A 17804-nucleotide genomic window follows, 5' to 3' on the forward strand; every position below is an offset into this window, starting at 1 on the left:
GCATCCAAACAAGCCTCATTGAACCAGCCAGGCGGGGAACTGGGGCATCTTTTATTTAACTGAGGAGTAATGGAGTAGCTTCAGGCTCCTTCGGGGGATATTTCCATGCTTTTTCATAAAGCGAGGGTGAAGCCTCGTCTTCAGGGGAGGGGTTGCTGTGTTTGAAGAGTGTCTGCATTAGCTGGACTGGCTGGTCTCATCTGCAAGGTCATCCATTTCTCCTTGGAGCAGCGATAGCAGGCAGCTGCCTCCTTTGGAAGCTCCCTTTGCTCCCAGGGCGCAGCGGCTGCATCCCAGCTACGTGGGCGAGGGAGATGGGTCTGATCCTCCGCCCTCCCTCCCGGTGCGAGGGCCAGGCCTGCCAGCGCACGCTGGGCTTGGAGGAGCTGCTCCCTGTGGCTGCAGCGGCCCTCGCCCTGTATTTTGGGAAGCAGGAGCCGTAAGCGAGCCCTGAGGGGCGAGCACATGGCTGCGGCCTCATGGCGCGGAGCAGCAGCCATGCTGAGGCCCAGCGGGGCGGCGGCCGGGGCTGGAGGAGCTGCCTCTTCTCCTTCTTCTTGGAGGGCCGCGGGGCCCTGCGTCACCGCTGGGCGTGGGGGCCGGCCGTCCCCACCGCTATCTGATGGCCCCCGGCCGCGGGCTGTCCCCGCGTCCTGCATCCTGCTGGCAAGGCCGCCAGGCAGTTCAAACAAAGGCGGTGCGTGGTTGACGCACTGCGGAGCCGGGCAGGGCGCAGGCCCCGCGGGCCCCGACCCCATGTCAGTGGGGTGTAGCCGGGGCCTGGACACGGCGATGCGCAGCCCACAGCGGGACGGCCTCCCCCGGGGGGGGTCTCGTCCCTGTCCCCCCCTGCTTGGCTCCGGGTGGCCCCCCCCCGGCAGGTGTGAGGCTGGAATTTGTGGAAGGGCATCTGTTTGCGTGGGTAATTCGTGCTAATTGCAGGGGGTTTATTGACCAACTAGGAGAGGTTCTTCCTGTCGTTGATGGAGAAACGCTGAATGCAAACAGCCGAGAGCTTGGCGGGCTTCCAGCGGAGGTGGAGGGTGTAAAGCAGTGAGCAGTAAGGTTTTTATGGTGGCCATCACCTCAGCTCGGCAAATAGTGATTCTGATGAGCGCGGGGCTATAAAGGGCAGCTCCTCTCTTGTCGCAGAGACTCGCGAGAGGCCGTTATTCCTTCTGATCTCCGTTTGGCAGGTGAGGACAGGGACCCACACACCCACTGCTGCCTGCTCCAGGGGACCCTCACCGCGGCCTCGGGGGGCCCAGGGGTGGTGGGAGCCCTGGGGGAGGCGAGCGCTGCCCTTGCTGGATGGGGCAGGCTGCAGCGATGCAGTTTTTGGCCCCGCGTCGACTTTTGTCGCTGCTTCTTTGAGGGGAAGATGAGCTGGGTCTGCAAATAATCCCCGGTGTCGGGGATTAGGGCAGATAAAGGCGGAGCTGCGCTGATGTGGCATGTGATTTCCCTCTGTAGCCTGGGTCTGGCGGGGATACAAGCTGGGGGGAGAAAAAAAAGTCACGCGCTGAGTCCCTGCAGCCCCACCAGTCCCTGCTCTGTCCTCGCTGTCGCTGCTGCTGCCCTGGGCCAACACAAGGAGCAGGGTCCCTGGCCCGTGCTGGTGGCTGTGCCCTCCTTGTGGTCCCCACAGAGCAGCGTGGCTTCCCGAGGTGCCCCCCACCAACACCAGCACCGATGGGGCTGGGGCCCCCCTGGCGATGCCCCCTGGGGACACTGAACCCTGCCGGGGGCTGCAGCAGTGACCTGTGCCGGGGAGGGGATGGGGGGCACAGCCCTGGGGTGCCATCTCCTCCTGCGAGGGGCCAGGCTCAGGCCGTATCAGGGGGGTTTGGCACCCCTCATGCGAAGGCAGCAGCCCCTGTCCCCGAGGGACTCGGTGACCCTCCCGAGCTCTTGCAGGGGACGCTCCCAGAAGCGAGGAGGATGGTGGCAGCGGCCAGGCGTGCCCTCCTGCTGCTGGGCTGCACGGCGATCCTGCAGGTCACCGGTGAGTCCTGGGGGCCACAGGCCCTGCACCTTGTGAGCTGGGGAGACACTTCTGGCTCGGGATGGGGGGCACAGGGCTGAATCTCCGTCCCTGCGTCTCTCCCTTCAGCAGGCACCAGATTCCTGCTCAACTGCCCCGAGGGCTGGTCCTACTACAAGTCCAGCTGCTTCAGGTATTTCCGCCAGCTCCGCACCTGGGACGATGCACAGGTAAGCCCACCGGGGTGGGCGGCTGGGTACCCCCCCCCCTACAGCAGGGTTGCAGGGTGCCGGTGCCCCCGCACTGCCCCGTGTCCCCCCGCAGGCACAGTGCCAGAGCAGCCACTCTGGAGCCCACCTGGTGTGGGTGGAGGAGCCCAGGGAGGCAGCCACCCTGCGCAGGGTCATCTCCTACTACCAGCGCTCGCAGCCCGTCTGGTTCGGCCTCCAGCAGCAGGTGAGGGGGCAGTGGGTGCCCATGGGGCTGGGGGTGGCAGGGCCCTGCCTCTGACCCTGCTCTCATGTGCAGAACAAAAGCTGGCTGTGGACCAGCGGGGACAAGTACGATGACTCCAGCAAGCTTCCCGGGAACGGCGCCCACGGGGGGGACTGCGCCCTGCTGACCCACACCAGCGGTGAGTGCCTGCAGCCCGTGTCCCTGTGCTCGCTCCCAGCTGGTACTCCCTTCTCTGGAACCCCATGAGCATTTGGTGTCCCAGCTTGGGTTTGGTCCCACCGGGCAGGGGGAGCTGAGAGCTGCTGCCTCTCTCCTCCACCACCCACTGACCCCTCTGCACGTCTCTCCTGCAGGCTTTTCCGTGTGGTCCAGCGCCGACTGCAAGCGGCGGCACCACTTCATCTGCAAGTTCACTCCCTCGCAGTGAGCGCCGACCCCGCGCTGGCTGCACTCCTCCCATCCTACCTCCGTTCTTATCTCTCCATCTCTTAAAAATAAACCTATAAAAAGAGAAGCATGCAAATGCAGTGTGTTGTTTTGCAAAGACCTGGGCTGCTCTGCCCACGGGCGTCGGGGCGAGGCAGGGGCAGGGGCAGGGTGCTGCTACAGCTCCCCAGGTTTCCCAGCTGCTGGTGGAGCTGTGTGGGGAGAGAAGTGTTTGGGGTGAGTCCCCAGGAGCCATGGGACCAGGGAGGGGTGGAGGGACACAGGGTGCATGCATAAAGCGTCCCTGGGCGGGGACAGGGTTGTCCTGGGGGTGCAGGCACAGGGGACAGGGCCCCCCTGGGTGCAAACGGTTCCCGTGCACACGCGGGTCCAAGGGGCCGTGTTGACAGTAGCACCAGGACCAAAGGTCCCCTCTTGTACCACCGCGGTGCTGCTCCAAGCATCACGTGCCTGTTTGCTCTGCTGTTTTGGACACGGCTCTGCCCCCACCCACCTCATCTTTTTGCCCTGGAGCAGCCACACGTGACAAAGGCGGACGCGTCCCAGGTGGCGTGGGTGGCACCGGGCACCCACCACCCTCTGGTCCCTTCCCGGGGGCAGCCGGGGAGGTCACACAGCACCACACACGCTGCCTGGTGGCCACAGATGGCAAGCCACCAGTGCCACTGCCACCGCTGCCCTGCGGGCACAGCGCCGAGTGGGTCACTCACAGGCACTGAGCCCATCCACTGCTCTGCGCAGCTCCAGCCAAGCATATCCCGAAGCTCTGGGACACAAAACAGAGACATCTTGCAAGTCCCCCCCCTCCAAAGCCAGCGCTCGCTCTGCTGTCCCTGTCGTGTTGGCTGGTGCTCGGTGACCTTTGAGCACCAGGGCCCGGCACGCTGATAAGGGCCGGGGGGGCCACGCTGCCCGCCCACGGTGGGACCAGGCAGTTTATAAAAGTGCTGCGTCAAGCCCGTCCCGCCGTCTGTCCCTCCGTTCGTCCAGCGGCCGGGGCGAAGATGCTGCGCTTGGTCGGCCGCGCTGCGCGCTGCTGGGGGGCGAGGCGGGGGCCGGCGCGGGCACCCCGGGTGTCCCAGTGCCCCGCGGCCACGCAGCCGGCACGGTGAGCGCCTGCATGGAGCGGGCAGGGTGGGCACCAAGCCCAAAGGTGGGGGGTGCAGCACCCAAAGGTGTTGGCGTGTCGCCGAGGGGACCGCCACAGGACCGTCGCCGCTCCCTCTGCCCCCGCAGCCTCTCCAGCACCGCCGCGGCGGCGGCCGGCACGGGTACGTGGCCCAAGGACGTGGGCATCCTGGCGCTGGAGGTGTACTTCCCCGCACAGTACGTGGAGCAGGCAGAGCTGGAGCGATTCGACGGCGTGGAGGCCGGCAAGTACACGCGGGGCCTGGGCCAGCAGCAGATGGGCTTCTGTGCCGCCCACGAGGACATCAACTCCCTGTGCCTGACGGTGGTGCAGCGGCTGGTGGAGCGCGGCCGCCTCTCCTGGGACGCCATCGGCCGCCTCGAGGTGGGCACCGAGACCGTCATCGACAAGTCCAAGGCCGTCAAGACCGTCCTCATGGAGCTCTTCCGCGACTCGGGCAACAGCGACGTGGAGGGCATCGACACCACCAACGCCTGCTACGGCGGCACGGCCTCGCTCTTCAACGCCGCCGCCTGGGTCGAGTCCAGCGCCTGGGACGGTGGGCACGGACAGAGGCTGAACGTGGGGCCAGGGGGCAGCTGGGCACGGGGAGGGCACCGTGGGGTGGGGGAAGGAGGCAGGAGGTGGCCTGAAAGCCAGGGATGCTCCAGCGAGCCCTGAAGGCAGCTGCTGCCCCTCCAGGCTCTCCATCACGTTCCTTTCTCCGCCACATTGGCCATGGCACACCATGGTGCAGGGATGCGGGTGTTGGGCTGGCACCAGGACCATGGGATGGAGGCTCCTGCATGCTGATGTCCCCACCGGCCCCTCTGTCCTCCCCCAGGCCGCTACGCCGTGGTGGTGTGCGGGGACATCGCCGTCTACGCCACGGGAAACGCGCGGCCCACGGGAGGTGCCGGCGCCATCGCCATGCTGGTGGGACCCAACGCCCCCCTGGTGCTGGAGAGAGGTCGGTGCTGCCGCCGAGACCCCCGGGGAGGGCGGGTGCCAGGGCCAGTGGCTGCCCAGTGCTGGGCACCCCAGGGTCCTGGCTGCCTGTGCCACCGTAGGCACCCGGGGAGGCCGGGGGGTGCTGTGGCCCTCGCCCTGATGGGGTCACCGTGATGGGCAGCACCCAAGGGTGCTGGGACCCCGACACCCGGCTCTCCCCTGTGCCCCCAGGCCTGCGGGGAACCCACATGGAGCACGCCTACGACTTCTACAAGCCTGACCTGGCCTCCGAGTACCCGGTGGTGGACGGGCCCCTGTCCATCCAGTGCTACCTGCGGGCGCTGGACCGCTGCTACGCCGTGTACCGCAGGAAGGCGGAGAGCCAGTGGCAGCAGGGTGAGCGGTGCCGCCGGGGCGCCCGCACAGCCCCGCAGCCCGCTGGCGGCTCACGGCCCCGCTTTGCCTTCCAGCCGGCATCCACCGGCCCTTCACCCTCGACGACTTCAAGTTCATCATCTTCCACACGCCCTTCTGCAAGCTGGTGCAGAAGTCGGTGGGGCGGCTGCTGCTCAACGATTTCCTGGCTGCCCCCAACCCCGACACGGCCGGCGGTCTCTACAAGGGGCTGCAGCCTTTTCGGTGGGTGCACGGGGTCCCTGCCGCGTCCCCCGTCCCTCCTGGCGTGGTGGGGACACCTCGGGTTGCTCCTGGGGCTGCCTGCACGGGGTTCGAGCCGGCCTCTCTCCGGGCAGCGGCGTGAAGCTGGAGGACACCTACACCAGCAAGGAGGTGGAGAAGGCGTTCCAGGCGGCCAGCCAGGAGATCTTCAACCAGAAGACCAAGCCCTCCCTGCTCCTCTCCTCCCGCAACGGCAACATGTACACGCCGTCCATGTACGGCTGCCTGGCCTCCCTCCTGGCACAGTGAGTCCCTGGGGCTGGCGGCGGGGGGAGGCCGATTTGGGGACGGCCCACACAGAGACCCCAAAATTTCCTTGCTTGCAACCCCGACGTGGGCACGGGCTCGCTTCCCCCCCATGCTGTCCCCGAGCCAGCGTTTCCATGCCACTTTGCTGGAGAGCATAAAGCCCTTCTGTCAGCGCCACGGGGATGAAAACCCCCTTTTTGTGCCCAAAGAGCGGCCGTGCCCCGCCACCGGCCGGGAAGGAGCCGTGGGAACAGCCAGGCACGAGGGCGGTGTGAGCGCCCTGGGATGTGGTAGGGGACAGCAAACCCGCCCTGCGCCTGGAGTGGCGAATTTGTCCCCTGCTTGCTGTGCCCCGCTGCAGGTGCAGCCTCCCTTATCTCCACCTGCCTTTGGCACCGCAGCTCCAGTTGCAATTTAATCCAGCCCAGCGTGCCAGGGCGCTTCTGGCCGAGGACGCAGCCCTTCACACCCCCCCCTCCGGCCCCAAATCCCCCCTAACTCCTGGCTCCCCACCTCCACAGGTGCTCGGCTCAGGACCTGGCCGGCTCCAGGATCGGCGCCTTCTCCTACGGCTCGGGGCTGGCCGCCAGCATGTTCTCGCTCCGTGTCTCGCAGGACGCTGCCCCGGGTGAGCCCCGTGCCGCGGGGACGCAGCTGGGTGCCGGGAGGGGACGGCGGTGTGGGGCTGCGGCCGGGGATGCCTCACCCTAACCCTAACCCTAACCCTAATCCTAACCCTAACCCGCCGCCAGGCTCGCCCCTGGACAAGCTGCTCTCCAGCCTGGCCGACCTGCCCACCCGCCTGGACGCCCGCAAGCGCGTGGCCCCGCAGGACTTCGCCGAGATCATGAAGCGCCGGGAGGAGACCCACCACCTGGGTGAGCGGGGCCGCGGGGGGACCTTCCCTTTGGGGCCCTGTGGCCCCGCTGAGCCTCGTGCCCTGTCCCCGCAGCCAACCACACTCCCCACGGCTCCCACACCAACCTCTTCCCCGGCACCTGGTACCTGGAGCGGGTGGACGACAAGTACCGGCGGCAGTACGCCAGGAAGCCCCTCTAGGGCGCGGCGCGGGGAGGGGGGACGCTGCCCTCCCTGCCTGTCCCCAGCCCCTGGGCTGGCTTCAGTGGGACCCTGCGCCTCACAGGGCGGGGAAGCAGCGAGCACCCACTCGGGACGCCGAGATGGCGGGGACGGGGGCGTTTTCAGCTCAAATGCAGGCAGCACGGGGAATAAAGCGCGGATGCGAGGGGGAACGCCCCAGCTCTGGCTCCCAGTCGTGAGCGGCCACCACTACCCGGCCCTTTGTATTCCCCTCCCACCCCACAGAGGACCTGTCCTGAAGCACGGCGGTGTGGGGTGGGATTTATCCCTGGGCACCCCACGTACCCAAGGTGGCCGGCACCTCCCGGCCCCGTGCCCCTTGGATACGTGTGCGCCCAGTGCCTTGGGTCCAACGGGGGTGGCAAAAAGCCGTTTTCCCAGCTCCTGACAATGGCACCGTCCCCAGGGGAAAGCCTGGGGGACAATTCCTGGTGGACAGGAATGGGGGGGCAATGCAGGGTCTCACAGGAGGGCTCAGCACTTCTTGGAGCGCTGCCTGGTCCCTCGGGACTGTGGCCAGACAGGACCTCGGTGCGGCAGCAGCGCCTGCAGAGACCTTTGCACCCTCGAGCAAACAGTGCTGGGGGCGATGGGGACAGAGCCCCGAGGGGCAGAGGCTGCGGGGAAGGGATTGGGGTCAGGTACGAGGGACACCATGGGGCAGAGCCGCATGGACGAGGCACGGCACGCTCTCTCCTGGAGGTTTTATTATTTAGCACGGTGCTCGCCCAGGTGCTGGGGGGGGTCTGGGTGCTGCAGACGTGGGCAGAGCCTGTGCTGGCGGTGTGGGGCTACAGGTGGAGCTGGAAGACCTCCATGACACGTGGCTTCAGCTCGGCGAGGTCGGGCAGCGGGGCCGAGAGCCCCGCCACGCTCCACTGCTCCCCCGCCACCGCGCCGGAGCTGTGGTAGGACTGGAGCTGGACGCCCGCTTTCCCCAGCAGCCCTGGGCAGGAGGAGAGGGGTCAGGGTCTGCAGCCCGCCCTGCTGCACCAGGACCCCACGTGGCGGTGAGGGACCACGGGCAGCAGGGCTCTGCCCACCCCAAACCCCTCAAAGCTCCACGATATAATCCATTCCTCCGCCCCTTCGCTCCAGGTGCCCCAACCCCGTGCACAAGCCACCCCATCCCCACCTCTCCTTGCAGCACCCCCTTGGCATCCTCCCCCTTTTGACTCCGGGCTGGTTTTGGGGACCCCCTTGGGCTGTTCCCTCTCTCGGGGCGACACGAGGAGCTCACCAGCGAGCGTGGGCAGCGTGCTGGGCTCGGAGGCTCTGGCTCTGTAGATGAGGACGTGGCCGGCCAGCGGGGCCGGCTGCTTGAAGGTGGCCCCGCCGAGCTCCCGCAGCACCGGGGTGCTGCCCTGCACTGTCCCCGCCACGCGGAGTGAGGTGCCCTGCAGGGACACCTGCAGCAAGCCGGCGCTGCTGTGGGGCTCGGGGGCCACGTCGTTGTGGGTGGCTGTGACCTGCCGGGGAGAGAGGCACCCGTGTCCTGTGTCCTGTACGGGGTGGCCCCTGGGGCCAGCCCTGCGGGGTCGTGCCCCTTGGCAGGGAGGGACGGTGGGTTTGGGGGACATCAGGATGACATGCGGAGCTCTGGGCGTGCACGCACCTTCAGGCCGGCCTCCTGGGCCAGCAGCAGGGCGTTCACCAGCGTCACCTCCTTCTGCCTGCCTCCAGCCAGCATGCCCGAAGCCACGGCGGGTGCCAGGTAGCTCCCGGCATCCTTCAGGGGGGTCCCTGGGGCCAGCAGCAGGCGGTGCGGTCAGCCCGTGCCCATTGTATCCCCACCGTCCCCTCCGTGCACCCCTCCGTCCCTCACCGATCCCCTTCCATCCCTCACCCCACCGCCCAGCCGCCTCCTGGCCCTTGTTCCACCTCGGCTGTGTCCCCTCGGGACACGGGCCGCATCCTGCCCGCCTCACCTAGGGTGCAGAGCTGCACGCTGCCCTGCACTGGCTTGGCCGTGGCGCGCAGCACCGTGCCCAGGGCCTTGGCCAGGGCGATCCAGGGCTTGGTCTGGGGCGCGAAGGCTTTGCTCAGAGCCTGCCCGTTCACCTGCCGGGAGGAGGAGCGGGACGGGGGATGGAACCCCCCGAGTGAGCTCGAAGGGTCCCACCTGCATTTTGCCAAGGGGGACGCCGCGGCACGGAGCGTCCCCCCTCCTCTCCCCGGTGCGGCGGGGGCACTCACCACGCCGGCCAGCCCCTTCCCGGTGGCCATGTCCACCATCTGCATGGCGATCTCCTTCCCGCAGCGGCTCTGCGCCTCCCGCGTGCTGGCGCCCAGGTGCGGGCAGCAGATGACGTTGGGGTGGTTCACCAGCTCCCGCTCCTTCGGGGGCTCCTGCCGACACAGCCCCGGCCCGGCCTCAGCCCCGTGCCCGCTTGGGGGGGCCCTGGGGTTGGGCTGGGGGTGCTGGCGGGCCGGCTTCGGGCAGGGCGATGGTGGGGACCCCGCTCACCTGCGTGAAGACGTCGAGGGCGGCCCCGCCGCACTGCCCCGACTGCAGCGCCCGCAGCAGCGCGCCCTCGTCCACGATGCCCCCGCGGGCGCAGTTCACCACCTGCACGCCGCGGCGGCACTTGGCGAAGGTGCTGTCGTTCAGCAGCCCTGCGGGGCAGCGCCGTCAGGAGTGGGGGTACGGGGGGGGGGGGACGGGACCCCCAGCACCCCAGCGGAGACCACCCGAGCCCCTTACCCGTGGTGGAGGGCAGCAGCGGCGTGTGCACCGTGATGAAGTCGCAGCGGGGCCAGATCTGCTCCAGCGGCAGCTGCTCCACGCCGAAAGCGGCCGAGGTCTCGGGGGTGATGATGGGGTCGTAGCCGATGGTCTGGGGCAGAGCGGGGGGGGCTCGCTGCTGCAGCCGGTGCCGCCCCCAGCGCTGCCCCCTGCCCTGCTCCTTACCTTCATGCCGAAAGCCTGCATCCGCGTGGCCACCTCCCTGCCGATGCGGCCCAGCCCCAGCACGCCCAGCGTCTTCCCGTTCAGCTCCAGGCCCATGTACTGGGGGGCGAGGGGAGGCGTGAGTGATTGCAGCCCCCCCCCCGGGCACCCACCCCGCTCCGTGCCCGCCTCCTACCTTCTTTCGGTCCCATTTGCCTTCCTTCATGGAGGCTGCCGCCTGCGGGATCTGCCTGCAGGGGGGTTGATGTCAGAGCGGGGCTGGGGGCTGCAGGACATGTGCGTCCCCCCCGTGCTGCCCCGCGCTCACCTGGCCAAGCACAGGATCATCCCGCACGTCAGCTCGGCGGCGCTGAGGCTGTTCCCGGCGGGCGTGCTGGGGACGGAGAGCGGTGTCACCGGCGTGGCCTCACCTCGGGGGTCACCCCACGGGGATGGAGACCCCCCCCCGCACCCCAACGCCCCCCCAGCTCTGTGCCCCGCTCTTACTTCATCACCAGCACGCCCTTCCTGGTGGCCGCCTCCACGTCCACGTTGTCAACGCCGGTGCCCGCTCTGCCCACCACCTGCAGCCTCTCGGCCGCCTCCAGGACGTCGGCGGTGACTTTGGTGGCCGAGCGGACGATGAGCCCATCGCAGTCCTGGCAGGGGCACGGATCCCATATGTCGGGAGGGGGTAAGGGGACGGCTGGCGGTCCCCGGGGGCCCGTCACCCGTGGGGGCGGCGGGGTGGGAATTTGCCACTGCCGGGGGCGCAGGGCTGGGATCGGCAGCGTGAAACCAGCCGGGGCTCTTGCATCAGACGGGAGGAGGCGGGGACAGGACCCGCTTGGAGAGGGGGCTCTCGACCTCCCGCTGCCCCACGGCGTCCCCACAACGTCCCCGTGATGTCCTGCAGGGGCATGGGGCCGCGGGGCCTCCGCGGTGCCCGCCTGGCACCCGGCCGTCAGCCACCCAGCCCCGCCAACCCAGGGGTGCCCTGAGCCCCACGCCGTGCCCGGACCCCCGCCCGCTCACCGCGATCTCCGCCAGCAGCTCCTCCTTGCTCAGCCCGGGTTTCTCCAGCACCTGGATGCCACCGGCCTGCAGGATGTCCCTGCAGCAGGGGTCCAGGCTGTCGCTGATCAGCACCTTCTGCAGCTTGGCGAAGGCCATGGCGGTGCCGCGGGGCCGTCGGGACGTGGGGCTGTCGGGCTGCGGGGCCGTCGGGGGTCCGTGCCCGCTGTCCGTCCGCACGGCTCCCGACGAAGAGGCTGCTGCGGGCTGCCCACCGCGCTAAATGCGCTGCGAGCGGGGCATGTTTTTCGGGCTAAGCTGGTGTCTCATTGGATCCCATTTCCATAATCCCACCTCTTTCCCACCTCTTTTCCCTCCTCTCCCACCCCGGTCGCCGCTGGGTGGCTGCGAGCCCAGGGTCTTGCCCCCCCCACACCCCCAAGCCCCCCACCCTGTGGCAGGGGGGATGATGGAGAGGGGAGCCCGGGCTGGGGCTGTGTTGGGGGCCCCCAAGCCCCGAGCACCCCCGTGGATCCTGCACCCCCTCGCACCACCGTCGTGCCTCAGTTTCCCTGCCACGGACAGCCAGGAGGGGGGCTGTGGGGTGGCAAATGGCTAAACCCAGAGCCGTGGGTGCTGCTGGCAGCCCTGTCCCCAGCCCTGCAGGGCACGGTGCCCCCAGCCCCCCAGCACTGGGGTGTCCCCAGGAGGGGACAGCTGAGAGATGAGGCAGCGCCGTGGCCCCTGCCCGCCCCGGCATCGCGCCCACCGTTGAGCAATGCCCCGATAAGGGGCCGGGGGCACGGGGCCAGCCCCAGCCGCCAGCTCCCAATTACGTGGGGTGCCCGGGAGCCGCCCAGCAAACGCCCTCCGTGGGGCAGGAGCCACATGGCTGCAGCCAGTGACCCCGTGGGGACAGCGCCAGCCCTAGGGGGGATGGCGTGGGGACCCAGCACGGGGCTGGAGAGGGGTGGAGGGGGTCCCCTTTGTCCTGGGGACAAAACCTCGCAGTGCAGCCAGCCCCGAGCCCGCTCGCTGCAGGCTGTGTATGCCCTGGCACCGCGCACACGCCGGCACTACGCACACCCCACCGCGGCCAGGGAACAACCGTGACGCCACAGGGAGGAAAGTCCAGGGCGGCCGGCACGGGGCGAGACACGGGGTCAAGGGCTGGGGCTGGAGAAAATCCGCAGCGGGGTCCGCGCAGCCCCTCGGAGGGGCGGCACACCCACGGTCAGGGCACGGCAGCCTCGTGCGTGGCGTGGGCTGGGGACACCCGAGGGGAGGACGCAGGGTGGCGGGGACACGGCCCCCCAGGATCACAGGGGTGGCCTTGGCACAGCCCTGGCCGCCGTTAACCATTAAGGCCTTGCTCGAGGCCCCCGCCAGGCACCGCGATGGCACCGCCCTGGTGTCACCGTCCGGTGGCTCCTGGCGCCCACATCCTTACAGCTCCTTGGGGACAAACGGGGGACGCCCCCTGCAGCGGGTGGGGGGTTCTTTGCCATGCCCAGCACCCTACAAATCCCATCCCACGCCGGTGCCCATGGCCAGCTTGCATGGCCAAGCCACCGCTGTGGCGGCGTTTGCCGGCTTTTCCCGGTTGCTTGGTGCCCTCTCCTGGGGAGCAGAGCCCCAGGCACGGCCCCGAGGCTCGCTGGCACCCCGGCACCCCTCGCAGGGACACAGGGGATGCCGTCTGGGTGGCGGTGCCAGCTGGCGTGTCCCCACGGAGAGACACGGATCCTGCCCCCGTGTCCCACGGATGTGTCCCACGCACCGGTGGGCACCCCCAGGCTGGCAGGGCCAGCGGCTGACGCTGGGTGACACCGGCTGCGCTGGCAGATGGGACACAGCTGGGGTGGGTTTGGGGGTTATGGGGACGTGGCACCCCACTGGGACCTGGGTGGGCTCTGGGGGGGTGCTGGGGGGCAGCAATGGGGGGGCCCCGCCAGGAGGAGGAGGAGGAGGAGGAGGAAGAGAAGGAGGAGGAGGAGGGATGGAGGAGGAGGGATGCAGCTGCGGGCGGAGCCGGCCGGTGCCGCAGAGCCGCCTCCCCGGCGCACGCTGGGGCTGCCCGGCTGCGGCTGAGGAGCGCCCGCCGGTGCCCCCCGGTGCCCCCCGGAGGCCGGGAGCGGCGGAGGCCGGGGGGCAGGATGCGAGCCCCGCGGCGGAGGTGAGGCCACGGGGGCTGGGGGCGTGCGGGGGGGTCCGCGGGCACCCGTGGGGAGGTGGCTCGGGGTGGCCGCGGGGCTGGGACACGCGTGGGGGCTGCGGGACCCCCCCCATCGCCCTGCCCGGCTCCTGCGCATCCCTCTGGGGGAGCCGCGGGATGGGAACGGGGCCTCATCCAGCAGCGTGCCGTGGGGACCCGTGGGTGCTGGGCAGGGCGAGCTGTGCCACACGGCGGGACCGAGCTGCTGGGTGGCACCGGGGTGGCACCGGTATGCCCTGCGGTGGCCCTGCGGGAAGGGCCGTGATTTGGGGCGCAGGCTGCGGGGCTCGCCCCGTCTCCCCCAGCTCTCCCATCCTTCCTGCTCACCCCTCTGGTCCCTGTCCCTAAACCTCTGGGCCTGTGGTGCTGGCAGCCGCCCTGGCCTGGAGTTTGAGCACCGCCAGCCCCCGGCTCCCCCCGTCCCGCCGTGCTCAATGGACACCTTGTGCCGTGCCCGGCCGCGGGTGGTCCGCAGTGGTGCCGTGCGCGCCCGCAGAGGCGCACCCGCTGTGCCGGCCGCCTGGCCCCGGCTCCACCTCCCCGCCGTGGCCCTCGGCCATCGCCGAGACGTCTGTGCCACGAGGCAGCGTGGAGCCAGGCAGTGCCACGCATCCCGGCCCTGTTGGGCCTTGCCGGTGCTCGCGCATGGGGCCGGGGGCTGCCACCCCTCCCTCCACCCGTGGGAGGTGATCCAGCAGCAGGAGGAGGTGAGTCTCCGGCTCGGTGCGCTGTGCGGTGCCGGGCACGTTGGGGATGCTGTCCCAAGGGGCAGCAGCCTCCCTTGTGCATGCTGCTACACCGTGGCCCTCTCCCCTCGCCCCGTGGCACCCCGGGGTGCTGGTCCCGGCGCGGCCGCTCGGATGCTGTGAGTCAGCGGGTGCTGTGAGTCAGGGCCGCGTGGCACCCCTCGTGCCAGGCTGCCCGTGGGCCCCAGGGCACGCTGGAGGTGGGAGGTGCTGCCTGGAGGGTGGGGGCCCAGGGATGTGCCCCCCAGGGATGTGCACCCCTGCTCTGCTCCATGCTCCAGAGGCACGAAAGGGCTCTTGTCCTCCTGCAGCACCACGCTGTCCTCCCCTTTGCTGCTCATGAATTCCCAGCGTTGTCCCCACAGCCCGGCACGGGGCTCCCAGTTTGGGTACTGGGGATGCTGGCCGGGCTGCGGGAGCCACAGGGGCTGGGCACCCTCCTGACTGGGTGTTACCCCACCGAGGACATCGTGCTGCTGGGTTCCTTCCCTGCCTTGTTGGGTATCACGGCTGCGTGGGCACTGTGCCCCCGGGTATCACACCTCCATGGTACCGGGTGTTTGGATATCGTGCGTCCTTGGGTATCGGGTCTCGGGGTATTATGCTTCGAGGAATCATGCCTCTGCGGATTTTGTACCACTGAATATTTTACCTGCTTGAGTGTTGTGCTTTTGGGTATCGTGCCTCTTTAGATTTTGTGCCACTGAGTGTTTTGCCTCCTCGGGTGTTGTGCCTTCAGTATCGTGCCTCTGGATATTGCGCTTCCTTGAGAATTGTGCCTCCTCCTGGTGCGGCTTGACTCAGGTTCCATGTCTCCTTGGATGCTTTGCCTTTGAGTGTCTTGCCTCCAGCTGTCGTGCCTCCTTGGATGTTGTGCCTCTGGGTTTGGGGTCTCCTCGGGCATCATGCCTCTGGGTACCGAGCTCCTCGGATGTTGTGGCTCTGGGTTGCTCTGGGTGCCTCTGGGTGCCTTTGGGTGCCTCTGGGTGCCTCTGGGTGCCTCTGGGTGCCGTGCCTCCTCGTGTATGACGCCTGGCAGGGCGCAGGGCCATGCCTGGCCATTCCTGGCCATCATGCTCCAGTTTCTCCTCCTGGCGGGTTGTTGTTGCCCCTGCTTGCTGCCAGGATGTGGTGCTGTGTGTCCTGCCCGTCAGGTGCCTGTGGTGTGCCTGGCTCCAGGGACATGGCCCTGGGGCACCCGCTGTGCCACGCGCCACAGGGACCTGCTCAGGGCAGAGCAAAGCACCCACGGGGGCTCAGGGAGTGAGAGCCCACTGCCCCTGGAGGCCTCCTCTAAAAAACTTTGGGATTAGGAAAAAAAATACAGAAAACTGATTTTTTTGTTTTAAGAAAACAAAAAAAAATAATCTGTTTTCTTTATTCTTGAAACCCTGAAATGACTCACACTGCTCTGCTGAAAATAAACCTGATGGCGGCTGCTGCCAGCAGCGGGTGAGCCGCGATAAGGCGGGGGGGGGCACGTGGGTCCTCCTGGGGGGCACCCTGCACAGCCCCCCCGGCTCCTCCTCCCCACCCCAGGGGAGCTTTGGGGGGGTTTACCGGGGGCTCAGGTGGCCCTGCTGCCCGCTGAGGGGGTCAGGGCTGCTAATGGGGCCAAAGTGCTCGCAGCCGGGCACCGCCATCTGCACGGCCCCCGGGGGCTGGTGGCGGCGCGCTGCGAGCAGACGTGCCCGGCCGCAGGAGCACACGCGTGCACACACACACACGCGCGCCCTCGCACGTGCACCAGCTGGGAGTTCGCCCCCCGAACCCCAGGCAGGCTTTGCGGTGACATTTGGGGTGACAAGATCTCCTCTGCCACCCCAAAAGCACCGTGGCAGCCACCCGCAAACCCCCTCCAGCAGGGGGAGAAGCAAAAAACGGGTGAAATTCCCCCTTCCGTGGGGGAATCGTGTGTGACGTGGGCTCGTCTCCGCAGGGACCCCTGCCACGGTGACGTCCCCATGGCCAGCCGCACGGCAGGACAGGATGCTGCGCCCCATGGGGACACCCTGGCAGAGGGGCCATGGGGTGACTGCGACGAGGACCCTGCGCCGGCCGAACCGGGGGGGACCCTGCACCCCCCGGGCGCTTGGCCCCATCCCGGCCCCACAGCACAGACGTGTCCCCTCCGGGACCTAGAGGAGGGTCCCCTCGCCCAGACGCAGACCCTGAGGGACTTCGAGAAGGTGACCACCTCTGGGGCCCAGGGGGGTGCGTGCAGGATGCGTGCATCAGCCCCAGCGTGGGCAGGAGGGGACGGGGACCCCCCGGTGCCATCCCCGTCCCCATGGGGCGCCGCGCTCCCCCTCACCGCCCTCCTGGCTGACGTCTGGGGGCCGCCCGGGGCTCGGGTTTCACCACTTGTCTGTCCCCGCCGGGTTCCTCAAATAGCACCGGGAGGCGAAAAAAAAGGAAAGGGGCCGTGGCGGGGGCACCGTCACCGAGCTGCGGGCGGGCAGGGAGCGGCCGTGGCCCCGGCGCCGCCATGTGAGGGGTGCCGGGATGTGCCCCCCATGGAGCGCCGGCCATGGCTAACGGGTACCGCACGCTGTCCCAGCACCTCAACGACCTCAAAAAGGAGAATTTCAGCCTCAAACTCCGCATCTACTTCCTGGAGGAGCGCGTGCAGCAGAAGGGCGAGGGCAGCCGGGATGATGTCTACCGGCGGGTGAGCGCGCCCGTGGGGACGGGGACGGGGATGGGGATGGGGACGGGGTGCTGCTCCGTCCTGGATTTCCCCCCAGTGCTGTGCCTTTGCCAGGAGTGGGGCCATGGGGAGGAGACGGGGATAGGGGCACACAGCCATCGGCACGGGACAGGGACAGCGGGAGGGCACCGGGGCTGGGAGGAGTTTGCCTCTCGCTGCCTTTGGCCAGAGCAGGGAGAGGGACGGGGAGGGCAGGATCTGCCCTGCTGGTGGTGGAGATCCTGGTACCCGCAGCACATGCTGGTGGGGAGCTGGCATTATAAATAACCCGGCTGCTTTTACAGTTGTCCTGGGTGGGTGGGCTCGGCCACATGGAGCCCCCAGTGTTACCGAGTGTCCCCAGTGCAGCAGGGGGGGCAAGAGCACCTCAAATCTTGCCGTGGGGCGGGGGCTGTGCCCCCACTCTGCCTTTGATGGGCGCAGGGAGCTGTATGGGGCCGGGGGTGCTTCCCCAGCACCTTGGGGTGCGTGTGCATGGGGCCACCCTGCGTCCCTCCGACCCCACAGAACATCGAGCTGAAGGTGGAGGTGGAGAGCCTGAAGCGGGAGCTGCAGGAGAAGCAGCAGGCACTGGACAAAACCTGGTGAGGCACGGGGACAAGAACGGGGGGGGCGGCCAGCGCGGCTCCGCTTACGGCCCCAGTGCCAGCCAAAAATAAAGGGCAGCACCTGTTGGCTGGGGGACGTCAGGAGCCCTGCTGGGTCCCCGCTGCGGGTGCTGTGTCCTGCCATGGAGTGCCATACTGTGCTGTGCCGTGCCATGCTGTGCTGTGCCATGCTGTGCTGTGCTGTGCCATGCTGTGCTGTGCTGTGCCATACTGTGCTGTGCCGTGCCATGTAACTCTGTGCCGTAATAGTGCCATGCCATGTAATGCCATGCCATGTAATGCCATGCCATGCCATATAACGCTGTGCCATACCATGCCGTGCCATGTAACACTGTGCCATACCATGCCGTGCCATATAACACTGTGCCATACCATGCCGTGCCATATAACACTGTGCCATGCCATGCTGTGCCATGCCATATAACACTGTGCCATACCATGCCGTGCCATATAACACTGTGCCATACCATGCCATGCCATGCCATATAACACTGTGCCATACCATGCCGTGCCATGTAACACTGTGCCATACCATACCATGCCATGCCATATAACACTGTGCCATACCATACCATGCTGTGCCATATAACACTGTGCCATACCATACCATGCCATATAACGCTGTG

At 68.2% G+C, this 17804-nt stretch overlaps 3 protein-coding genes across 6 annotated transcripts in view; 2 read left to right on the forward strand and 1 right to left on the reverse strand.

Moving 5' to 3' along the window:
* Positions 1-314: 314 nt before the first annotated feature.
* LOC118170806 (hydroxymethylglutaryl-CoA synthase, mitochondrial-like) lies at positions 315-7163 on the forward strand. The gene is made up of 17 exons (XM_035333368.1): positions 315-439; positions 943-1043; positions 1131-1196; positions 1909-2006; positions 2103-2214; positions 2309-2451; positions 2513-2618; positions 2794-2844; positions 3761-3995; positions 4124-4575; positions 4861-4986; positions 5199-5363; positions 5438-5606; positions 5720-5890; positions 6416-6522; positions 6647-6772; positions 6847-7163. The coding sequence occupies exons 1-17, from the start codon at positions 315-317 to the stop codon at positions 6951-6953; spliced, it is 2460 nt and encodes an 819-aa protein (XP_035189259.1). The 3' UTR covers positions 6954-7163.
* Positions 7164-7682: 519 nt separating this feature from the next.
* Positions 7683-11205, reverse strand: PHGDH (phosphoglycerate dehydrogenase). 2 transcript variants are annotated; one of them, XM_035333591.1, is made up of 13 exons: positions 11128-11205; positions 10921-11097; positions 10393-10544; positions 10214-10279; positions 10082-10136; positions 9907-10005; positions 9700-9832; positions 9463-9611; positions 9192-9344; positions 8924-9056; positions 8611-8738; positions 8236-8464; positions 7683-7941 (listed from the first exon to the last, which is right to left on the reverse strand). In XM_035333591.1, the coding sequence occupies exons 2-13, from the start codon at positions 11056-11058 to the stop codon at positions 7787-7789; spliced, it is 1590 nt and encodes a 529-aa protein (XP_035189482.1). In that variant the 5' UTR covers positions 11059-11097; positions 11128-11205; the 3' UTR covers positions 7683-7786. The 2 variants fall into 2 exon arrangements, with proteins under 2 accessions (XP_035189482.1, XP_035189480.1); XM_035333589.1 differs by lacking the exon at positions 11128-11205 and having other exon boundaries at positions 10921-11120.
* A 1683-nt stretch (positions 11206-12888) lies between these two features.
* LOC118170395 (myomegalin-like) overlaps positions 12889-17804 on the forward strand; it is a 32054-nt gene continuing 27138 nt past the window's right edge. Inside the window, exons 1-4 of one of the 3 annotated variants that reach the window (XM_035332567.1) lie at positions 12939-13075; positions 15800-16049; positions 16421-16531; positions 17078-17154. In XM_035332567.1, coding sequence (XP_035188458.1) covers positions 13056-13075; positions 15800-16049; positions 16421-16531; positions 17078-17154 — 458 coding nt within the window. In that variant the 5' untranslated portion in view covers positions 12939-13055. Of the gene's footprint in view, positions 13076-15799; positions 16050-16263; positions 16532-17077; positions 17155-17804 lie in introns of those variants that run through there. The other 2 variants (XM_035332569.1, XM_035332570.1) reach the window with 2 other exon arrangements.

The sequence above is a fragment of the Oxyura jamaicensis genome, chromosome 8 (assembly GCF_011077185.1).
Source record: "Oxyura jamaicensis isolate SHBP4307 breed ruddy duck chromosome 8, BPBGC_Ojam_1.0, whole genome shotgun sequence".
NCBI lineage: Eukaryota > Metazoa > Chordata > Aves > Anseriformes > Anatidae > Oxyura > Oxyura jamaicensis.